The sequence below is a fragment of the Manis pentadactyla genome, chromosome 1 (assembly GCF_030020395.1).
Source record: "Manis pentadactyla isolate mManPen7 chromosome 1, mManPen7.hap1, whole genome shotgun sequence".
Taxonomy (NCBI): Eukaryota; Metazoa; Chordata; class Mammalia; order Pholidota; family Manidae; genus Manis; species Manis pentadactyla.
The window spans coordinates 122,249,343-122,265,379 of NC_080019.1; the positions used below are offsets into that span (position 1 = coordinate 122,249,343).

Genomic DNA, 16,037 nt, shown 5'->3' on the forward strand with positions numbered 1-16,037 from the left:
GTCTACACATACACAAATTTAAGAGAAAACAGTCTGTCTTATGAAATGTTTTTAATATTAATGTTAACTAGTTATAATCTAAGTAGAACTAATTTAATATGGAGAGGAGGGAGTAACCCAAGATGTCACATCTGAATGTCACAATTCAAAATAAGGTCATTTTGTGGGCATAAGCACTCTCCCTGTGATATCCTGGGTGACTGTCTTTACTGTGAGAGAAACCCTGTTACATGGATTATAACACAAGGCATGAAGCCATTAAGAGCTAATATGTACTGCATGTCTACTATATATATGGTAGCATATTGATCTTTGTATTCCTTAATTTATTGAATTTCATTAATTAATGTTGAGGCAGGCATCATTATCCTCATTTAATACCTGAGAAAGCTGCAGCTTGGCACTTTAGGAACCGATCCAAGTTTGCACATTTAGAAAGATGAAGCTGAGATTTGAACCGAGCTGTCTGGCTCCAAAGTTCATGCTCTTTTTCATGTCTTACACTCTCAGTTGAGGATTGGCACAGTGGAGGATCTGAATTTTAACCTTGTATTTGCAGGGGATTACATATCTCTAGCATCAGCAGGAGCGGTAAGTTTACTTACCTTTAGGTCTGGCTTTCTTATGGCTCTATTTATGATGTACCCCTCATCTGTAAGGAGAGGGTGGTCAGGAGTGAGACCAAATGCGCTGTCTAATGCTGACAGGTAGATCCATGTTACCTTTTTCCAACAGTAAGTTTGGAATTCATCCTGAGGAAATAAGACAACAAAACCCCGGTGAAGTTAAGAAAAGTCATCAGGCTAAAATTCAACCTGAAAAAACATCATTTCAATGTAATTCTATAAGTTTTTGGAGCCAATAAGCACTGCAGACAGAATTATGTGTCTTCGCACACTGGTAGATATAGAGTCTTGAGGGGAAAAGTCTGCATCATTTATTGAGGAATCAGGATGTGAATGTGAGGCCCTGGCACATCTAACAGCTTGAGTGTTAGGATGCAGATTTGCAGATAAGAGCTAGTTTTCCCTGTTACCCTCCAACCCATGGGGAGCTACAGCCAGTTGCAAAATTTCACACAAAAAAAGCAAACAAGCAAGTATTCTAAAGGGTTTTGTAAGTCTTTGAGGGTGAGGAAACCAGGTCACTTAAACCCATGTTTCCAGGCTTAGCTTCCATTGCACCTGTTTCAGCAGGACAGCTCTTGTAACCCCCTCTTGCCAGGGTTAGCTCCACACGATTCTAACTGTCCCTCTCTTGTACTCCTAATCACTTTCTGCTTTGTATTCTCTTAGTTCTTCCAACTATCTTAAAGATAAGGACCATGTTTAATTGTCCTTTTTATTCCTATCCATGTGGAGAACTGTGACCTGCTCAGTGAGAGCGATGAGTGGTTGGGAAATAGATTGTATGCATCCGCTGCACATGCCTGAAGGTCATTGTCAAGATGCCAGCACAGGTAGAAATGAAGGTGGTGCCTTCATGCATGACCCTAATTGAAGCTGCTGCCCTTCACAGTTCACTGATGACTTCATGACAGAACAAAACTAGAGGACAGAGCACTGGATTGAGTAGCAGCTACTACAATGGGCCCTCAGAAACTGATGTGATAATAACAGTGCTTATTATCTGAATAGGGAGATGATACACATCAAATGCACTGGGATGCCTGGTAAACCTCAGGAGCTAGGAAGGATGGCAAGGAGAGTCAAACAATTTGATGCCTGGGGAATGCAGGCAAGAGCTAGGAACTGTCTCCACCACACCCACTTTTGCCACAAAGAGTGCCAAGCTGATGCTGCAAAAGGCCAGCAGAAGACACAGTAGTTGCTGTTCCTAAATCGCTCATATTGATTCCCTCAAGAGAAACTTCACCTCCATCCCTGTGCTTCTGCTGCTTCCTTAGCCTAGAACTGCATTCTTCTCTCCTCTCTTTAAATCTTCACATGACTAGATCCCACCATCCTTCAGAGTCCAGCTCAAAGTTCGTATCCTGGGAACTCTCTAATTTCTATGGGTGATATTTCTCTAAACCAACATAGTACTTAAGATTCTTACCACATTCTACCTCATTGCATTCCCCTTTGCCTAACCACCTTATCACTCCTCTTGGACTGTGGGTAGGGACCGTGTCTGATGTGTGTCTGTGCTGCAGCCAGGTCTCGCACAGATTCTGAGAGAGAGGGAGAGAGAGAGTCAGAGAGGTCAAGGGAGGAGGAAAACAATGCAAAGGAAGTGAGGAGTTGAGGGGGGGAAGGAAAAGAGAAGGAAGGAGAGGGGAGAGGTGGCAGGGGCAAAATAGTAGAAATTTGAAGGTTAATTAATTTTAAAAACCAGTAAAACTCACCGTTACCCTCCTTTTCTTAAAAGAAGACTCAATGAAATCAAATAAAATTTGTATGGAGTTACCTTCAGAACCTAAAAATGACCAAAGACGGCTAAATTTCTAAGGACTGAGCCACTGAACTGATGGACATGCTCTGGGCATCATGGAATAGGGGAGCGACTCCCTAGAATACACCATAGAACACAGTGCTATACAGCTTTGCCTTTGACCAGTACAAAGAGGGTTTTGTTAGGAGGGGGATTTGTTTGAATTTCTAATAATGATAATAGTTAACATTTATGGAGCACTTTCTGTGTTCTAAGCACATAATACTACATATGTATTATTTCATTTAATGCTCAAAAACCCTGTGAGGGTAGTTACTGTTTATTATTCTTCCCAATTTACAGGTGAAAAAACTAAAACTCAGTTGGCAGCTATTAGAGCAGGGATTTGACCTCCTCCCCTTCCAGAGTTCCCTCTTACCCTCTTCTCTATTCTGCATTTTGTTTAAAAATACAATTTGATTAGACTGTCAGTTTTATATTCAGTCTGAACTGGGACTACCAAAGAACAAGTTTCAATGGAAAACTTCATAAGAAAATACATAACTTGTAGGTAAATGAGAACACAAATCCTAAAAGTGCCATCAAGACTAGGGACCTCTGGCCACCAAATGAGGACAGTTAGGAAGACAACTACTCTTGATCCTCTTCATTGAAGTGAAATGATATTAACTACTAATTTTCATATGAATACATAACAGTTTCTAAAATCTGTGTCAGTTATCTTATGTTAGGCTCACAATTCTCCAAAGTCAATATTATCACCTCCATTTTACAGATGAGAAAATTCTCTGCCAGCAAGGCTCGGAATGGCTCAGGCCAGTCTGGTACAGGTAGCAAAGGACTCCTGAGACCTGAGGCCAGGCTTCCTACTCCAAATCTTGGCTCCTTCCTCTTTGTTACAACAGGTTGTCCCATGTTGTTAGTGTTTGTGGCTCATGTGTGAGCATCACCTTGAATTCTGCAACGTGGAACAAATAGCATCCAGCTTCTCACAATCTTTGCTCTCTCGGCAGCACAGAATCTCATTCCTAATAGGGAGCTGTCTCCCTTTAGCAAACTGGCCTCTAGACTATAAAGCCTAAAAAGGAAAAGGTAAAGTGGACACTGAACTCCCAGCTCTCACAGGCCAGTGTGCCTTAGTTAAGTGGGTATGCAAGACTGAATCTCCCATCTCTATGCCTCCATCTTCTGATTTCTAGCAGCATAATTAAATTCAAAGTGCTTGAATATATTTGCCTTTAAGCTCATTTCCTATCATCCTCTTTCCAAGCCTTGTAACTCATAATTCTGTGTAATGAAAAGTAGAATTCTACAGGCTAAAGATACTACAGAGAGACAAGCATTTTTCTTAGAGTAAGTTAATAAGACTGACATTTCTCTTGTCTACTATTCTGTTAAAGATTCTGAAAAATCATTCATATTTTTAAAGAAATTTACCCAATTTTTAAGGGGAAAAAAAAGGCAAAAAAGTGGAGAAGTGTGTCAATGTGAAATGGTCACTCCAGGAAGCATCATAAACTTCTCTCGGTTTTTGGTTTGATGTTGTCCAATATGGAAAGAGCACAGGCTCCTACCTGAGTTCAAATCTCAGCCCCAAACAGTCTAGAAAATCATTGTAACTCTCTGTGACTAATTTCTTTATCCAGCAAGTGAGAATGATACGGATGTTTGGAGGATTAAATGTAATAATAGTTAATGTACTTGATTCAAGGTCTGGCCCATAGCCAGATGCAATGAATGCTAGTTGCCCTATGGTTCTCTGCTTCATTTTCTACAGTACATTGTTCCTGAGATCTTGTGATAAATAGGCACTTGTTTTCCCTTTGAGAAAACTTGAGAATCTTTGAGAGTCTCTATATTTATTTTTCCTTTCTGGGAAAGAAGCATCTTTACCTGGAAATGGCTACTTCCATTTCAGTCTGCTTTCCAAGTCTTTCAAGCAGTTAATGATCTGTAAGACTTAAACGCACCAGAGGAACTGCCACTTGAGGTAATTGCTTTGTAATGCAAATGATCCAAACTGTTTGCCTGGCAGTTCTAGACTTTTAACACCTTGAGTCTCACTGAGCAGGCTTTACTTCCTCTTTATCAAGACAATTAACCAAATCAGTCCTTGAACTCTAAAAATGTAGGATCTAAAATAACTCAAGAGTGCGTTTCAAAGAACCAAATGTACACAGAGGACCTATGTTTGACCTGTACAGAAAGAGGAGGAAACCTGGGCATTTTTATTTCCTGTGGTCTTGCACTTTCTGAACCTAGAAATGCCAGACAAACTTTTATATTTGAATGAAATGAGTGACCTTGCTTGACTTCTTCCAACCTTTTGCTATATGCACCTAATCTCTTGGAATTTAAAAGTACTGTAATGGTCAGACCAATGCTATGATTTATCCTCTTAAGTAACCCATTGCACAGTTCCAAAGAGACATTAAGAAACCAGGACTTTTCACTTGGAGATGGATAGGTTGCAATGCTAAAAGGCTGACCTCCAGCTAAGGTGGAGGACTTAGAGGATTAAGGAAGAAAGTAGTAATAACGTTCATTTCTCAGGCTCTTTCTGAAACACTGTTCTACTTTAACAGACCCACAGCTTTGGCAAAATTCTATTCTTTCTATGTTTACGTATCATTTTTTTGTCTTTCTCTTTCTCCCCCTGGGCCAAACCCATTGACACTCTTGACATTTTGACCCCAAAATTATTTAGCTGGAAAAAGTTGACACTGGCTAGAATGTAGGATTTAGTTATAAAATACACAGAGAAAGTTCTAAGCACTGGAGAAATCTCACACTAATCAATTTATCAGGACTTTAGGGACATGTTAACCAAAAAAATAATAAAATGAGGTGGTGGGTAGGGGAGTGGCCAATGCAGGGAAGTTATATGACAAAGACTATATGTTTGTGTGCAAAAAAGGAAATTCTGAACAATTCAGCATGTTTTTGGAGAGATTGGCTTTTTCATTTGTTTCAACAGTCGTTTTCTGAAGGGAGAAGGACAAGGGGATTAGCTGGCTCATTGTCCGAAATATCTGGAGGTGTGTAGTAAGAAGTAATAGATTTAAAGTTAAAACTGGTTTAAAATAATGTACAGTCATCAATGTCTATGGAATGCCTACGTGCCAGCCAGGCACAATTTTCTTCTCAGCACTTTACACGTACCACTTCATTTAGTCTTCATGACAATGAGGTAGGTGCTGCTATAATCCTCACTTAACAGAAAAGGAAATGGAGGCAGAAAGGAAGTAAGTAACTTGCCCATTATGGACTGAATTCCCCAAAACTTGAATGCTGAAACTCTATCCTACAAAATGACTGCATTTGGAGATAGGGCCTATATGGAGGTAACTGAGGAGATAGGGCCTATAAGGAGGTACCCGAGGTTGAGTGAGGCTGTAAGGGTGAGGCCCTCATCTATAGAGAGCTCTCTCTGCCATGTAAGCATACACAGAGAAGGCAACTGGCTGTCTCCAAGCCAGGAAAAACAGTCTCACCAGAAATCAACTGTGCCAGCACCTCAATCTTGGACTTCCAGCTTCCAGGACTGTGAGAAATAAATTTCTGTTGTGTAAAGCACCCAGTTTGTGCTACTTTTATGGCATCCTGAGCTACTATATTGCCCAAGGTAGGTCAAGAGCACCACAAGGAACCAACCCCAGACAGTCAGTTCGCTCTAAACCATTTCCCAATTCTGCCTCTGTAAAGTCTGGTCACTGGACAGAGAGTAGCAAGATCTTCAGGGCCAACTGTAGTTCAACTCTCAACAGAAGTTTTTCTTTCACTGCTCATAGCTACAGGACCCTGAGCATTTCCTTTAACTTCTATGCCTCCATCTGTAAAATGGGGGAAAATTATCTCTACCAGGGAAAAACCAAATGAGACAACACATATCCAAACACTTTGCAAACTGTAAATCACAATACAAATGGTCCTGTTTTATAAAGGATAATGGCTTCAAAACTATTTGTCTTAATACAGAATCATTTCTGAAAGGCCAGCTCACAGGATCTCCAGGATTTCAGGCTGGATGTCTAAGGAAAAACCAGGTTGGAATCAGAGATGGCGGAATGGGATTCAGAAGAATTATGGTGTACCGAAGAGACACATACTACTGTGACTTCTCCTACGTTCTCAACCCTGACATTTCACTTTAGTGTCTTTGTAATAAAGTGCTGGTACAAACTATGAGACCATTTGTGACAGATTCAATTCAATTTTTTTTCACTGAACTAAATAAATACTGAGCACCTGCCATGGCCATGTGCTGGGTGCTGCAGAGGATGAAGTCAGCCATCATCACTGTCTTCAAAAAGCATGCAATCTAATAGAAGAAAACATTGTGAAGAGGAATATAGCACAGTGGGAAAGAACTCCAGGCTGAGAGGGTCCAAGGACGGGTTCAGGTTCCTTGTCCACACGGCTCCCCCTCCCTGGGCCACTCCCCATGGGCACCTCCCCACCAGCCACTGCCACCTTCCGACTCTTATCATCCTTTGGAGCTCAGGAAAGCCTTTCCTGGCTTTCTTGACTTGGTCAAATCTCTATTCTATAATCCTACCATAACCATGAGCTTCTCAAAAAAAAGCACCTATAAATAATAGATATTTGTATTTATTTGTGTAGTCATCTAATGAACACCATGAGTTCAAGAACTCTGATATGATTAATGGTTATAATCTCTGCCCCCAGTTCATGAGCTACCACTGTAGTTGGCACACCACAAAATTTGTGCTCGGCAAATTTCTGAAGGGAGGAGGGGAAATGCTGGACAAAGGGAGGGAGGGAAATCTTGGCTGACATTTAGTAGGTTTGCTAGGTTGCAAAGTCATCCTTTCTGTATCCTTATCTGAAAAACAGAGATGATAATGCCCATTTTCTAGAGTTGTTATGAGAATTAAATGAAATAATCAATGAGATGCTGTTTTATAAAATGTAAAGTAAATAGCTTGTTAACACAAGATAGACTGCAAAAAACACTATAGCAGCCAGAGATGAAAATACAGAGCTAAAAGAGAATGAAGGAAAGGTAATTCCCTCCAGAATTGGGGCAGAGAATGGATCAAAGACTCAATAAGAAGGTGGTATAGGGCTGAGCAATGAGTAGGTATTAATAAGTAGACATAGAACACCTACTTCCTATATTTACTCTAAAGAGAATGTGTGTGTGTGCATGCGCATGTGAGCTGACTCCTCACTAGACTGCCACTCTGTAAGGACAGAGATTTCTGTCTGTTCATAACTGTATTCCCAGTGCCTATAACAATGTCTGGTACATGACTGGTACTCAGTAAATATTTTTTGAATTAATAAGTAAATGAATAAATACGTGGAGGGGATGGAGGATATCAAAAGAAATTTTGTGAGTAAAAGCACAGACAAAACAGAAAATGATGTTGATGTGGGGAGCCTGGTCTTGGAGAGACCAGACTGCTGTGGAAAAGGGAGATGAATAAGAGATTCAGGAAACATGAACACAAATGTTGGTGGCTGACAAGTAGATATCCTGGTGGGTTGGTGGACTTCGGATGGCATTTGCATGGCTGATTTGCAGGATTTCTACGTTTTCAAACTAAGGCCTCTGGCACTGACATCTTCAAGTGAAATTGAAGGGGAAATGCTCTGCATTAAAACATCGAAATGGAATGCCCTGAGTCTGCCTAGTAACTGATCATCCCAGCACTCTCCTCTGCACCTAAGGGGTCTTTGACAATGTGTAATATGCAATGACAATGAAGGAAAAAAAATGCATCTGTAATTATAATAAGGATGAAAACTGTGGAAATCAACAGGGGCCTCTGAATTCAAAACACCAATGAATGTAAATAATGTTATTTGCATAGAAATGTGGCATCACTATAGATATTGGTTAAAATTCTGAGGTAGATGAATAATGAATAAAATGCCACTTCTAAAATTACAAAATATAAGTGGAATTACTCTTATCTTTCGGAAGAATCTCACAGAGGTGCTTAATAAGGGATGAGGAACTGGGTGCTAAAGACTTTCAGTCAGTACATCATGGCTTTTTTTTTTATAATGTTAAGAAATGACTCTCTAATCAGTATCTGTGATAATGATCTATAATCTTACCAGTGTGACACTGATGATAAATACCAAGTACTGATTTTTTTAATAACATGAAAAACAGATGCACAACACACTCCCAGGTAGAAGCCTTCAAGCCCTCAGGAATGGAAAGTTTTTACAGTCCAGCTATTGTAATACAACTCAAACAAAATCCTTTTTAAGGTGTCACTTTAATACAAATAACCTAGCAGCAAGCTTTTAAACTATTCGTGCCCAAAGCTTATTTTTATCTAAGGCTCAGATAGTAAGAGTGTTTGAGATAATTGAGTTCTTGTCTAATTACATAAAGACGAATTTAGAGCCTCATTTATTTGGAGAGTCTCTGGCATAGCAAATCCTTTAAAAACGACACATGAGAGCAGGTAATTAAAAATTAAAGTTGAAATCAAGATGAAAAAGGCAAGATTGAAGCTGGTTTAGACTGCTCTGATTAGTTGTGAAATGGGAGAGGAACTTAATAGACTTCAAAGAGGCAAAGAGAGAGGCAGGATAATGGAACACAGCTCCCTGAGGCACCAGCGCTTCTTTGAATCTTCCCAGAATATGTCTAGTTGTAAAGCTGACCTCATGCAACTAGAGGTGGTGATCTGATTGAGCATGGGTGAGTGTGGGTAAAACTGCAGTATTTCCAGAATCTCTTGCCTGGCCTTAGTACATCTCCATATCAATAGGTGTTTCCAAGGGGTGGAGAGAGGTAGACATCTCCATATCAGTAGGTAATTATAAGGGCGAGCGAGGGCCAGAGAGGTTGGATGGGGCCTCTTTTGCTGCTGGGTCCAGAGAGATGAGGGAGAGCAGAAGTGGACTGCTTGTAAGAAATAAACAGGTTTCTCACACTTTATTTCTCCCTTTGACTGATTTCAGTTTCAAAGATATTTTGCCCTGGGATTTTCCCCCAGAGTCACAGTGAGTGTTGGGGATTCCCAGCCACAGGACACATTCCCCATGTCTCCTGTCCTGGGAGGGAATGTAGGCTCCCTGGTTAGTAAGGGAAGGACACAGTCTGAATAAGCAGGGCCATGATACATGATGCATTCGTCTACAGCAAGCTCTTTTGTACAGTAGGCTCATGGAGCTGCCTGAGCAGTAATACACACACGTGCGCATGTACACGCGTGCACACACACACTCAAAATGGTCCTTGATAATGCGTTTTACAGTTTGCAAAGGGGTTTTACATACACAGTCACTTCATCCTCATACCAGCCCAAAAAACAAGTACTTTTTATGGCCCATTTTACAAGGGAAGAAATGGACATCCTGAAAGGTTAGATATTAAACCTAAGGTGTAACACACCCAAGATGCTAGGACTAGAAGTTAAAACTTTTGACTCCAAATCCCAAAAGGTACTATTTTCCGGTTGGTTGACACTTCTGCATTCCTTTCACTCTTACTAGATTTTTCCTTCTTTCTTCTCCCTCTTCCTTTCCCTTTGACCTGTTTCCCTCTCCATTTCTTTCCTTTTCCTCCTGTCCTTTGCCATTGCCTTGCTCATTTCCTCTTACTCTCATCTGTGCCTTGACTGCCAGCAGCCTCAGAGGACAGCTCAGCCAACCAGATGCTCTCTCAAGAGGGTCTGGTGACACACTGGGAAGGCAGAAAGCTTTTCTGTTCCCAGGGTTGTTTCTGCTGCAGAAAAAGCATTGCCTCTGGAGAACCAGTTGGGGGAAGTGGGAAGTACCAGCAAAGTAGAGTACTTTTCCAAATCTTCCTTTCACACCAGAAAATAAGAATCTCATAGGTCTTTAAGTGCACATGGAGGCAACTGACCCCAAAGATGTGTGGTCTTCCATAGTTCTTATGTCCCCACTCTGAGTCCCCAAAACAATTCTCTCCTTACCCCTGTACTAGCAAAACACTCAGGCTGTGTGGGAGGACCATTTCTAACACTGCTAAATCTGGAACATTCCCTTTGAGACAATATACGTATATATTGGCTGAGCCATAAAACAAATGTCCAGGCCTCTATTCCTCTCCCAAGGGCCAAAGTGAGCTCATAAATGGCTATTTACATTAGTATTTCCTAAAGTGTGGCCCCCTTATCAGAAGCATTAGCATCATCTGAGAATTTGTTAAAAATGCAAATTCTTGGGCCCCTGTCCAAATCTAACACATTAGAAACTCTGGAGTTGGTGTCACAATTCTGTGCTGAGGAGCCCTCCAGATGATTCTGATGGTGGCTGAAGTTTGGGAACCTCTGGTCCACATGGTTCAGGGGAAGAGCTCTGCCTGCACTAGGAGCTAGGAGCCATGGACTTAGTTCTAGTCAGACCCTTTAGTTCCCAGGAGCAACAGGTAAACTGGGTCCCCTTTCCAGGCCACATTTCCTCACCTGTCAAATGAAAACATCTTCCTTGGGGAGCACCAGGTACTCCTCTCATGCATATTCTATGAGCCTTTATGAAGTATATTTTAGGCAGCAATGAAGTATAACTCCCAGCCCTGCATCACCAATATGACTTCATCTTTCTCCATAATAATCTTGCCTTCTTAAAGTCTTGAAGTTTATTCTCTAAGAATCTTGAGTTAACTTGGGAGGAAGTGCCTAAGCTATCACCTTTATCAAGGTTTGCATATCAGCTAAGCTGGGACATAGAACAGGTGGCTCTTAAAGGGCCAGGATCCAGAAATTCAGGGGGGAGCTCACCCCAATGGATCAAGCCAACAAAGACAAATTCCATCCAATTTCCAGCTTCACTGAGGTCTAGCCTCAACTCTGTTAGATTGAAATGTGAAATGTTTTTTAGCCAGGAATAAGATTGGTCGCTATCCTCCCTTCTTGCTGCATTAAATATGTTTATCTAGAAAGATTGCTATACATAAAAAGAAGCTAACAGCCCAGCAGAGGTTGATTTATCAAGAATTTGGTTGTCATTATGGGTCATTTGGGCTGATACATTATTAACAACACTCAGTAAAAGTCAGCCAGAAAAGGATTCTTCCATGAGATTGTACTTTGATCCCCATCAATAGAAATACCACGTCAGCCTGTCAGCCACCATATCCATATATATATATATATATATAATCTGTACCAGGTGCAGGAACTAGGGATGTAGCAATTAATAAGTTAGAAATGGTCCCTTCCTTATGGAGCTAACAGTTGGCAGAAACAATGCATATTGCCTAAGTGTGATGAGTGTTAGGGGGAAGTGTTATCAGAGCGTATTCAGAGAAATTCACCTAACACCAGTATCCTGTATTAGCATAGAGAGGCAGTGAGCTCAGGGAGAGATGGCTGCATTTTTCTGCCTTAGCATATCTGCAGGATTCCACACACTCCCTTCAATAACCATGGCTCTCTCAAAGAATCAGAGGAAGATAGCATCATCCTCAGAGTAGGGCTCCTGTCTCCTCCCCAGCTCTCTTCCTCCAGAGCTGCTTCACAATAGGCATGGGTGCATCAGGATCAGTGAATTTTATAGCCTGTAGCCTGACTTAACTATTTCAGATTACATATTATTTTTAGCAATTAACGTGGTTCTTCCCTGCTCTAATATTCACAAAACTCACAATTCTAAAGGAATATCCCATGAAATAGGTCTTTGTCATACACAAATTACTAAATTCTTGGTCAATAAATGCAAGGCTTGGATGAAACCTGAGGCTATAGCTTCTTGCTGCCACCTGCCTTGTGCGTGTCTCCCCACAGCCATAACAAGATGTTCAGGAGAAAGGGCCGACGGGTACCAAACCAAGTGCACACTTACTGTTGTCCTCAGCAACACGACATCTGCTTCTTGCAAGGAACACGGGATGCAGTTTGCCCACACATGCCAAGCAGGTCTCCAGTAAAACACCAGGGGGAGGATCCCAAGTGAGAAGATGGATCCAGCAAGGCAGAGGGCTTTCCGGTGGCCCTGAGTCCGGTAGCCAAATATCTCCTGGGGCAGAACCAAAATGACCCCATTATTGGTAAAGCACAATAAACAACAAATGAACAAATTGGGAATTTGGTGATAAAACTGGGGGCAGAGAGTGAAGAAGTTGAGGTGAGTAAGGAAGGGGAGAATGGCATGAGGGGTTCAGAGTGTGGAGAAGGGTCCCTGATGAAACGTGAGATGTGATCCTAGGCCTCCAAGAAGTTGCCATCTAACTAGTAAGTTTCATTTCTACAATTTGAGCAGCTGACTCCCCTGTGCCAGAGTCTATGCTAGGTGATATGTCATCCTGCTTAAGCCTCTCAAGCATCCCCTGGGTAGGATAATGTTAGCTTCATATTGTCAGTGATGAGACTGAGCTGAGAAAGGCTGAATGGAATGACCTGTCCAAGGCTCACCAGCTAGGAAGTTCTGTGACTAAGGTTCAAAGCCATGCTTGTCAGCCACCAAGTCCTGAGCCTGATGCACAGCCTTTACAGACATGACCATGAGTGCTGTAACCAGAGCACTGAGTAACAGCAGCAGCGTAGCGATTCCCTCAGCCAGGACCAGCAGCCTTGAGGCAGGAGGGACTAGAACCAGGCCTTGAGTTTGGAGTCAGGATTTGGTGGAACTGTCTGACCACAGAGGATGAACAACTAAATGCTAACATGCCTTTGGGAGTTTGGATAGAGCTATGCATTTCCATTCTCCTCTCTTGTTCAGTGACAAAAATAATTTTATGTCAAGGGGAAAAGCCATAGATACTATTTGGTTTGTTTCAACTCATGCTTATTAAGCCCCTGCTATGTGCCACAAGGGGATATGAGACCCTGGAGGATACAAACATGAACAAGGTAAGAGTCCTATCCTAAAGAATTTATAATCTGGACAAACCTCTTCTTTCCAAGTACTGCCTGGAACAGAATGGAAAGGCCCCTGAAGTTTATGGCCTCAGTCCCACAGGTATCTCTCACAAAGCCATAGGTGTACTTGATATTGGTTATAATGACTAAAACTGAGAGGAAATACAGTATTCCAGTTGAAAGCACATACTGTAGACCAAGCCACTTTGGGTTCAAAGTTCAGCTCTGACTCTTAGTGGGTGTGGCCCCCGACAAAGTTGTTTAACCTCCTTGTCCCTCAGTTTGTCAGACATAAAATGGAGGTGAGGATCATACCACTTTACAGGGGTTGCTGTGAAGCTGGAAGCAGTTAATACACATCAGTGCCACACAAGCAATTTCTACAGCTGCCACCACTACTACTGTTTTACCTTCTCCCAGAACAAAGACCTGAAATTCTACCCCTGGCTTTATTGGCATTTAGATCTAAGAGTTCCTAGCGTCAATAGTTCTGCTGTTGTTAGAATTGTCTGTTAGGATAACAAGGGAGCTAGACCATCCAACTTTAAATCCACCAACTTCTCTATCTCACTTGGTAAAGATTCTGCTATCAGGCAAATGTCTGTGATCCTTGGCTGAAAGCTGCTTTCATGTGTAATTTTTAGCTTCCTTTTCACTTATTAGCAGTGCATGCAGGGGCTGAATGGCTTCTTCACATATGGTCCATATTTGTCATGCCTTTGATAAATGTTCACATTAACTCAGAAATACAAGCTCTTGACTGGCTTTTCAAAGAATGTTTGTCCTGACATTAATATTCTTCTGTACCAAACTCAAGATGTTCCTCTCCAGATGCCAAGCCTGGAATGGTTGTCCCCCCATCATGCCTGAAGCAATGCTTTGTTGATCCTGCATTGACAGGATCCCAATTCTAAATTCCATGCCTGTACTGAGTCCATCTCATCAACTTTTACCATGTGCTTTTTTTATATTCCTACACTTTGGAATAGATCAACTTCTACCTGCCAACTCAGCCATTCTGTCATCTTTAAAAAATATTATATTTAAAAGTCTCCTTATATTGTTACTTAATTGAGCCCCAACCCCCTCTCCCTTGCAATATACCTGAGTTATGCCAGTTCTATAAGCACAGATCTCCCAGTTACCATGCATTCTTTTATGGGCTTTCCAATGAGAACCCTCTGCAGTTTCCAAAAAGTTTTCATGTCCATTATCAAAACAAAGTACAGAGGAATTAGTATCTTCAATTTCCAGCTTTAAAAAACCTGAAGTTTACACAATAGGAAGGGGCTCAAGATGGCAGTATGAGTAGGGCGGCAGAAATCTCCTCCCAAAACCATATATATATTTGAAAATACAACAAATACAACTACTCCTAAAAGAGAGACCAGAAGATACAGTACAACAGCCAGGCTACATCTACATCTGCAAGAACTCAGCATCTCACGAAAAGGGTAAGAAACAAAGCCGTGACCCGGCGGGACCCAAGCACTCCCCCCACCCCAGCTCACCAGCGGGAGGGAAAGAATCAGAGTGGGGAGGGAGTGGAAGCACAGGACTGCTAAATAACCAGCCCTAGTAACCTGCACTGGGAGCACAGACACGCATCCCATGGTGTACTGGATATTAGAGAAACGGAAAAGTAAAATCCAAGATGGAGACTGCGAGTGGGTCCCCACAGCCGGCTCCCCTGGGACAAAAGAAAAGTGGGTGCTTTTTAAAAGTCTTAAAGGGACAAGGGTTTATCAGCTGAACAAATCCCAGCACACTCAGCCCAGCAGTCTGGGAATCTTAAGGAACTTCAGGTGCCCTAAACCCCTGAGGTGTAACCCAGCCCCGAAGCCCCTCACGGTGATAAGCAACCTGCCATTCATTCCCCCCAGCTGGCGCTGCAAGCAAACCGGTTGACTCACCACAGCTGCAGAGCAGCCAGAGAACCGTCCTACCCACAACAACCACACAGAGTCTCCTCCCAGCACGCAGCTAACCAGGACAGACCCAGAGGCTACCGCTGGTGTGCAACTGCTCAGTACAGACAGAGGAAGCCAGAGCAAGGTCCGGAAGGCATGAAAGGGCACCATTCTCGCAGGAGAACACACCCAGTGCATCTGTGACTCCCCACAGGGCTCTAGGCTATCCCGAGAGCTTCCCCACCCATGACAGCTCAGGGGATTATCCCAGAGACTGCTCCTGGTGTGCGGGTAAATGGCACAGGCAGTGGAGAAGGGCAAGGTGACCAGCAAGCAGGAAGGGACTTTGTTCTCTCAGTTGACACATGTGCCACCTGCCTATGACCACCTCTATGGCCATGAAAAGGCAGAAGAATCTGGTTCAGTCAAGAATCATTCAGACAACCTCAGAGAGAGGGCCTGGTGAGATAGATATAACCAATCTTTCTGAAAAAGAATTCAAAATAAAGGTCATAACCATGCTGATGGACCTGCAGAGAAATATGCAAGAACTAAGGGATGAAGTCTAGAGGGTGATAACAGAAATGAAACAATCGATAGAAGGTCTTAAGAACAGACTGGACAAGGTGCAAGAGACTGCTAATGGAATAGAAATCAGAGAACAGGAATACAGAGAAGCTGAGGCAGAGAGAGATAAAAGGATCTCTAGGAATGAAAGAATATTAAGAGAACTGTGTGACCAATCCAAATGGAAAAATATTCACATCATAGGGGTATCAGAAGAAGAAGAGAGAGAAAAAGGGATAGAAAGTGTCTTTGAAGAAATAATTGCTGAAAACTTCCTGAAGCTGGGGAAGGAAATGGTCTCTCAGACCATGGAAGCCCACAGATCTCCCAACACAAGGGACCCAAGGAGGAC

At 42.2% G+C, this 16,037-nt stretch overlaps 1 protein-coding gene across 5 annotated transcripts in view; it reads right to left on the minus strand.

The window, feature by feature from the left end:
• The window catches only part of ATP13A4 (ATPase 13A4), a 123,776-nt gene that overhangs the window by 70,633 nt on the left and 37,106 nt on the right, over positions 1–16,037 (minus strand). For 4 of the 5 annotated variants that reach the window (XM_036875268.2, XM_036875272.2, XM_036875273.2 and 1 more), the window contains exons 2-3: positions 12,193–12,366; positions 606–752 (exon numbers count right to left, since the gene is read on the minus strand). In XM_036875268.2, the coding sequence (XP_036731163.2) occupies positions 606–752; positions 12,193–12,366 (321 nt within the window). The remainder of the gene's footprint in view (positions 1–605; positions 753–12,192; positions 12,367–16,037) is intronic. The other variant, XM_036875271.2, reaches the window with a different exon arrangement.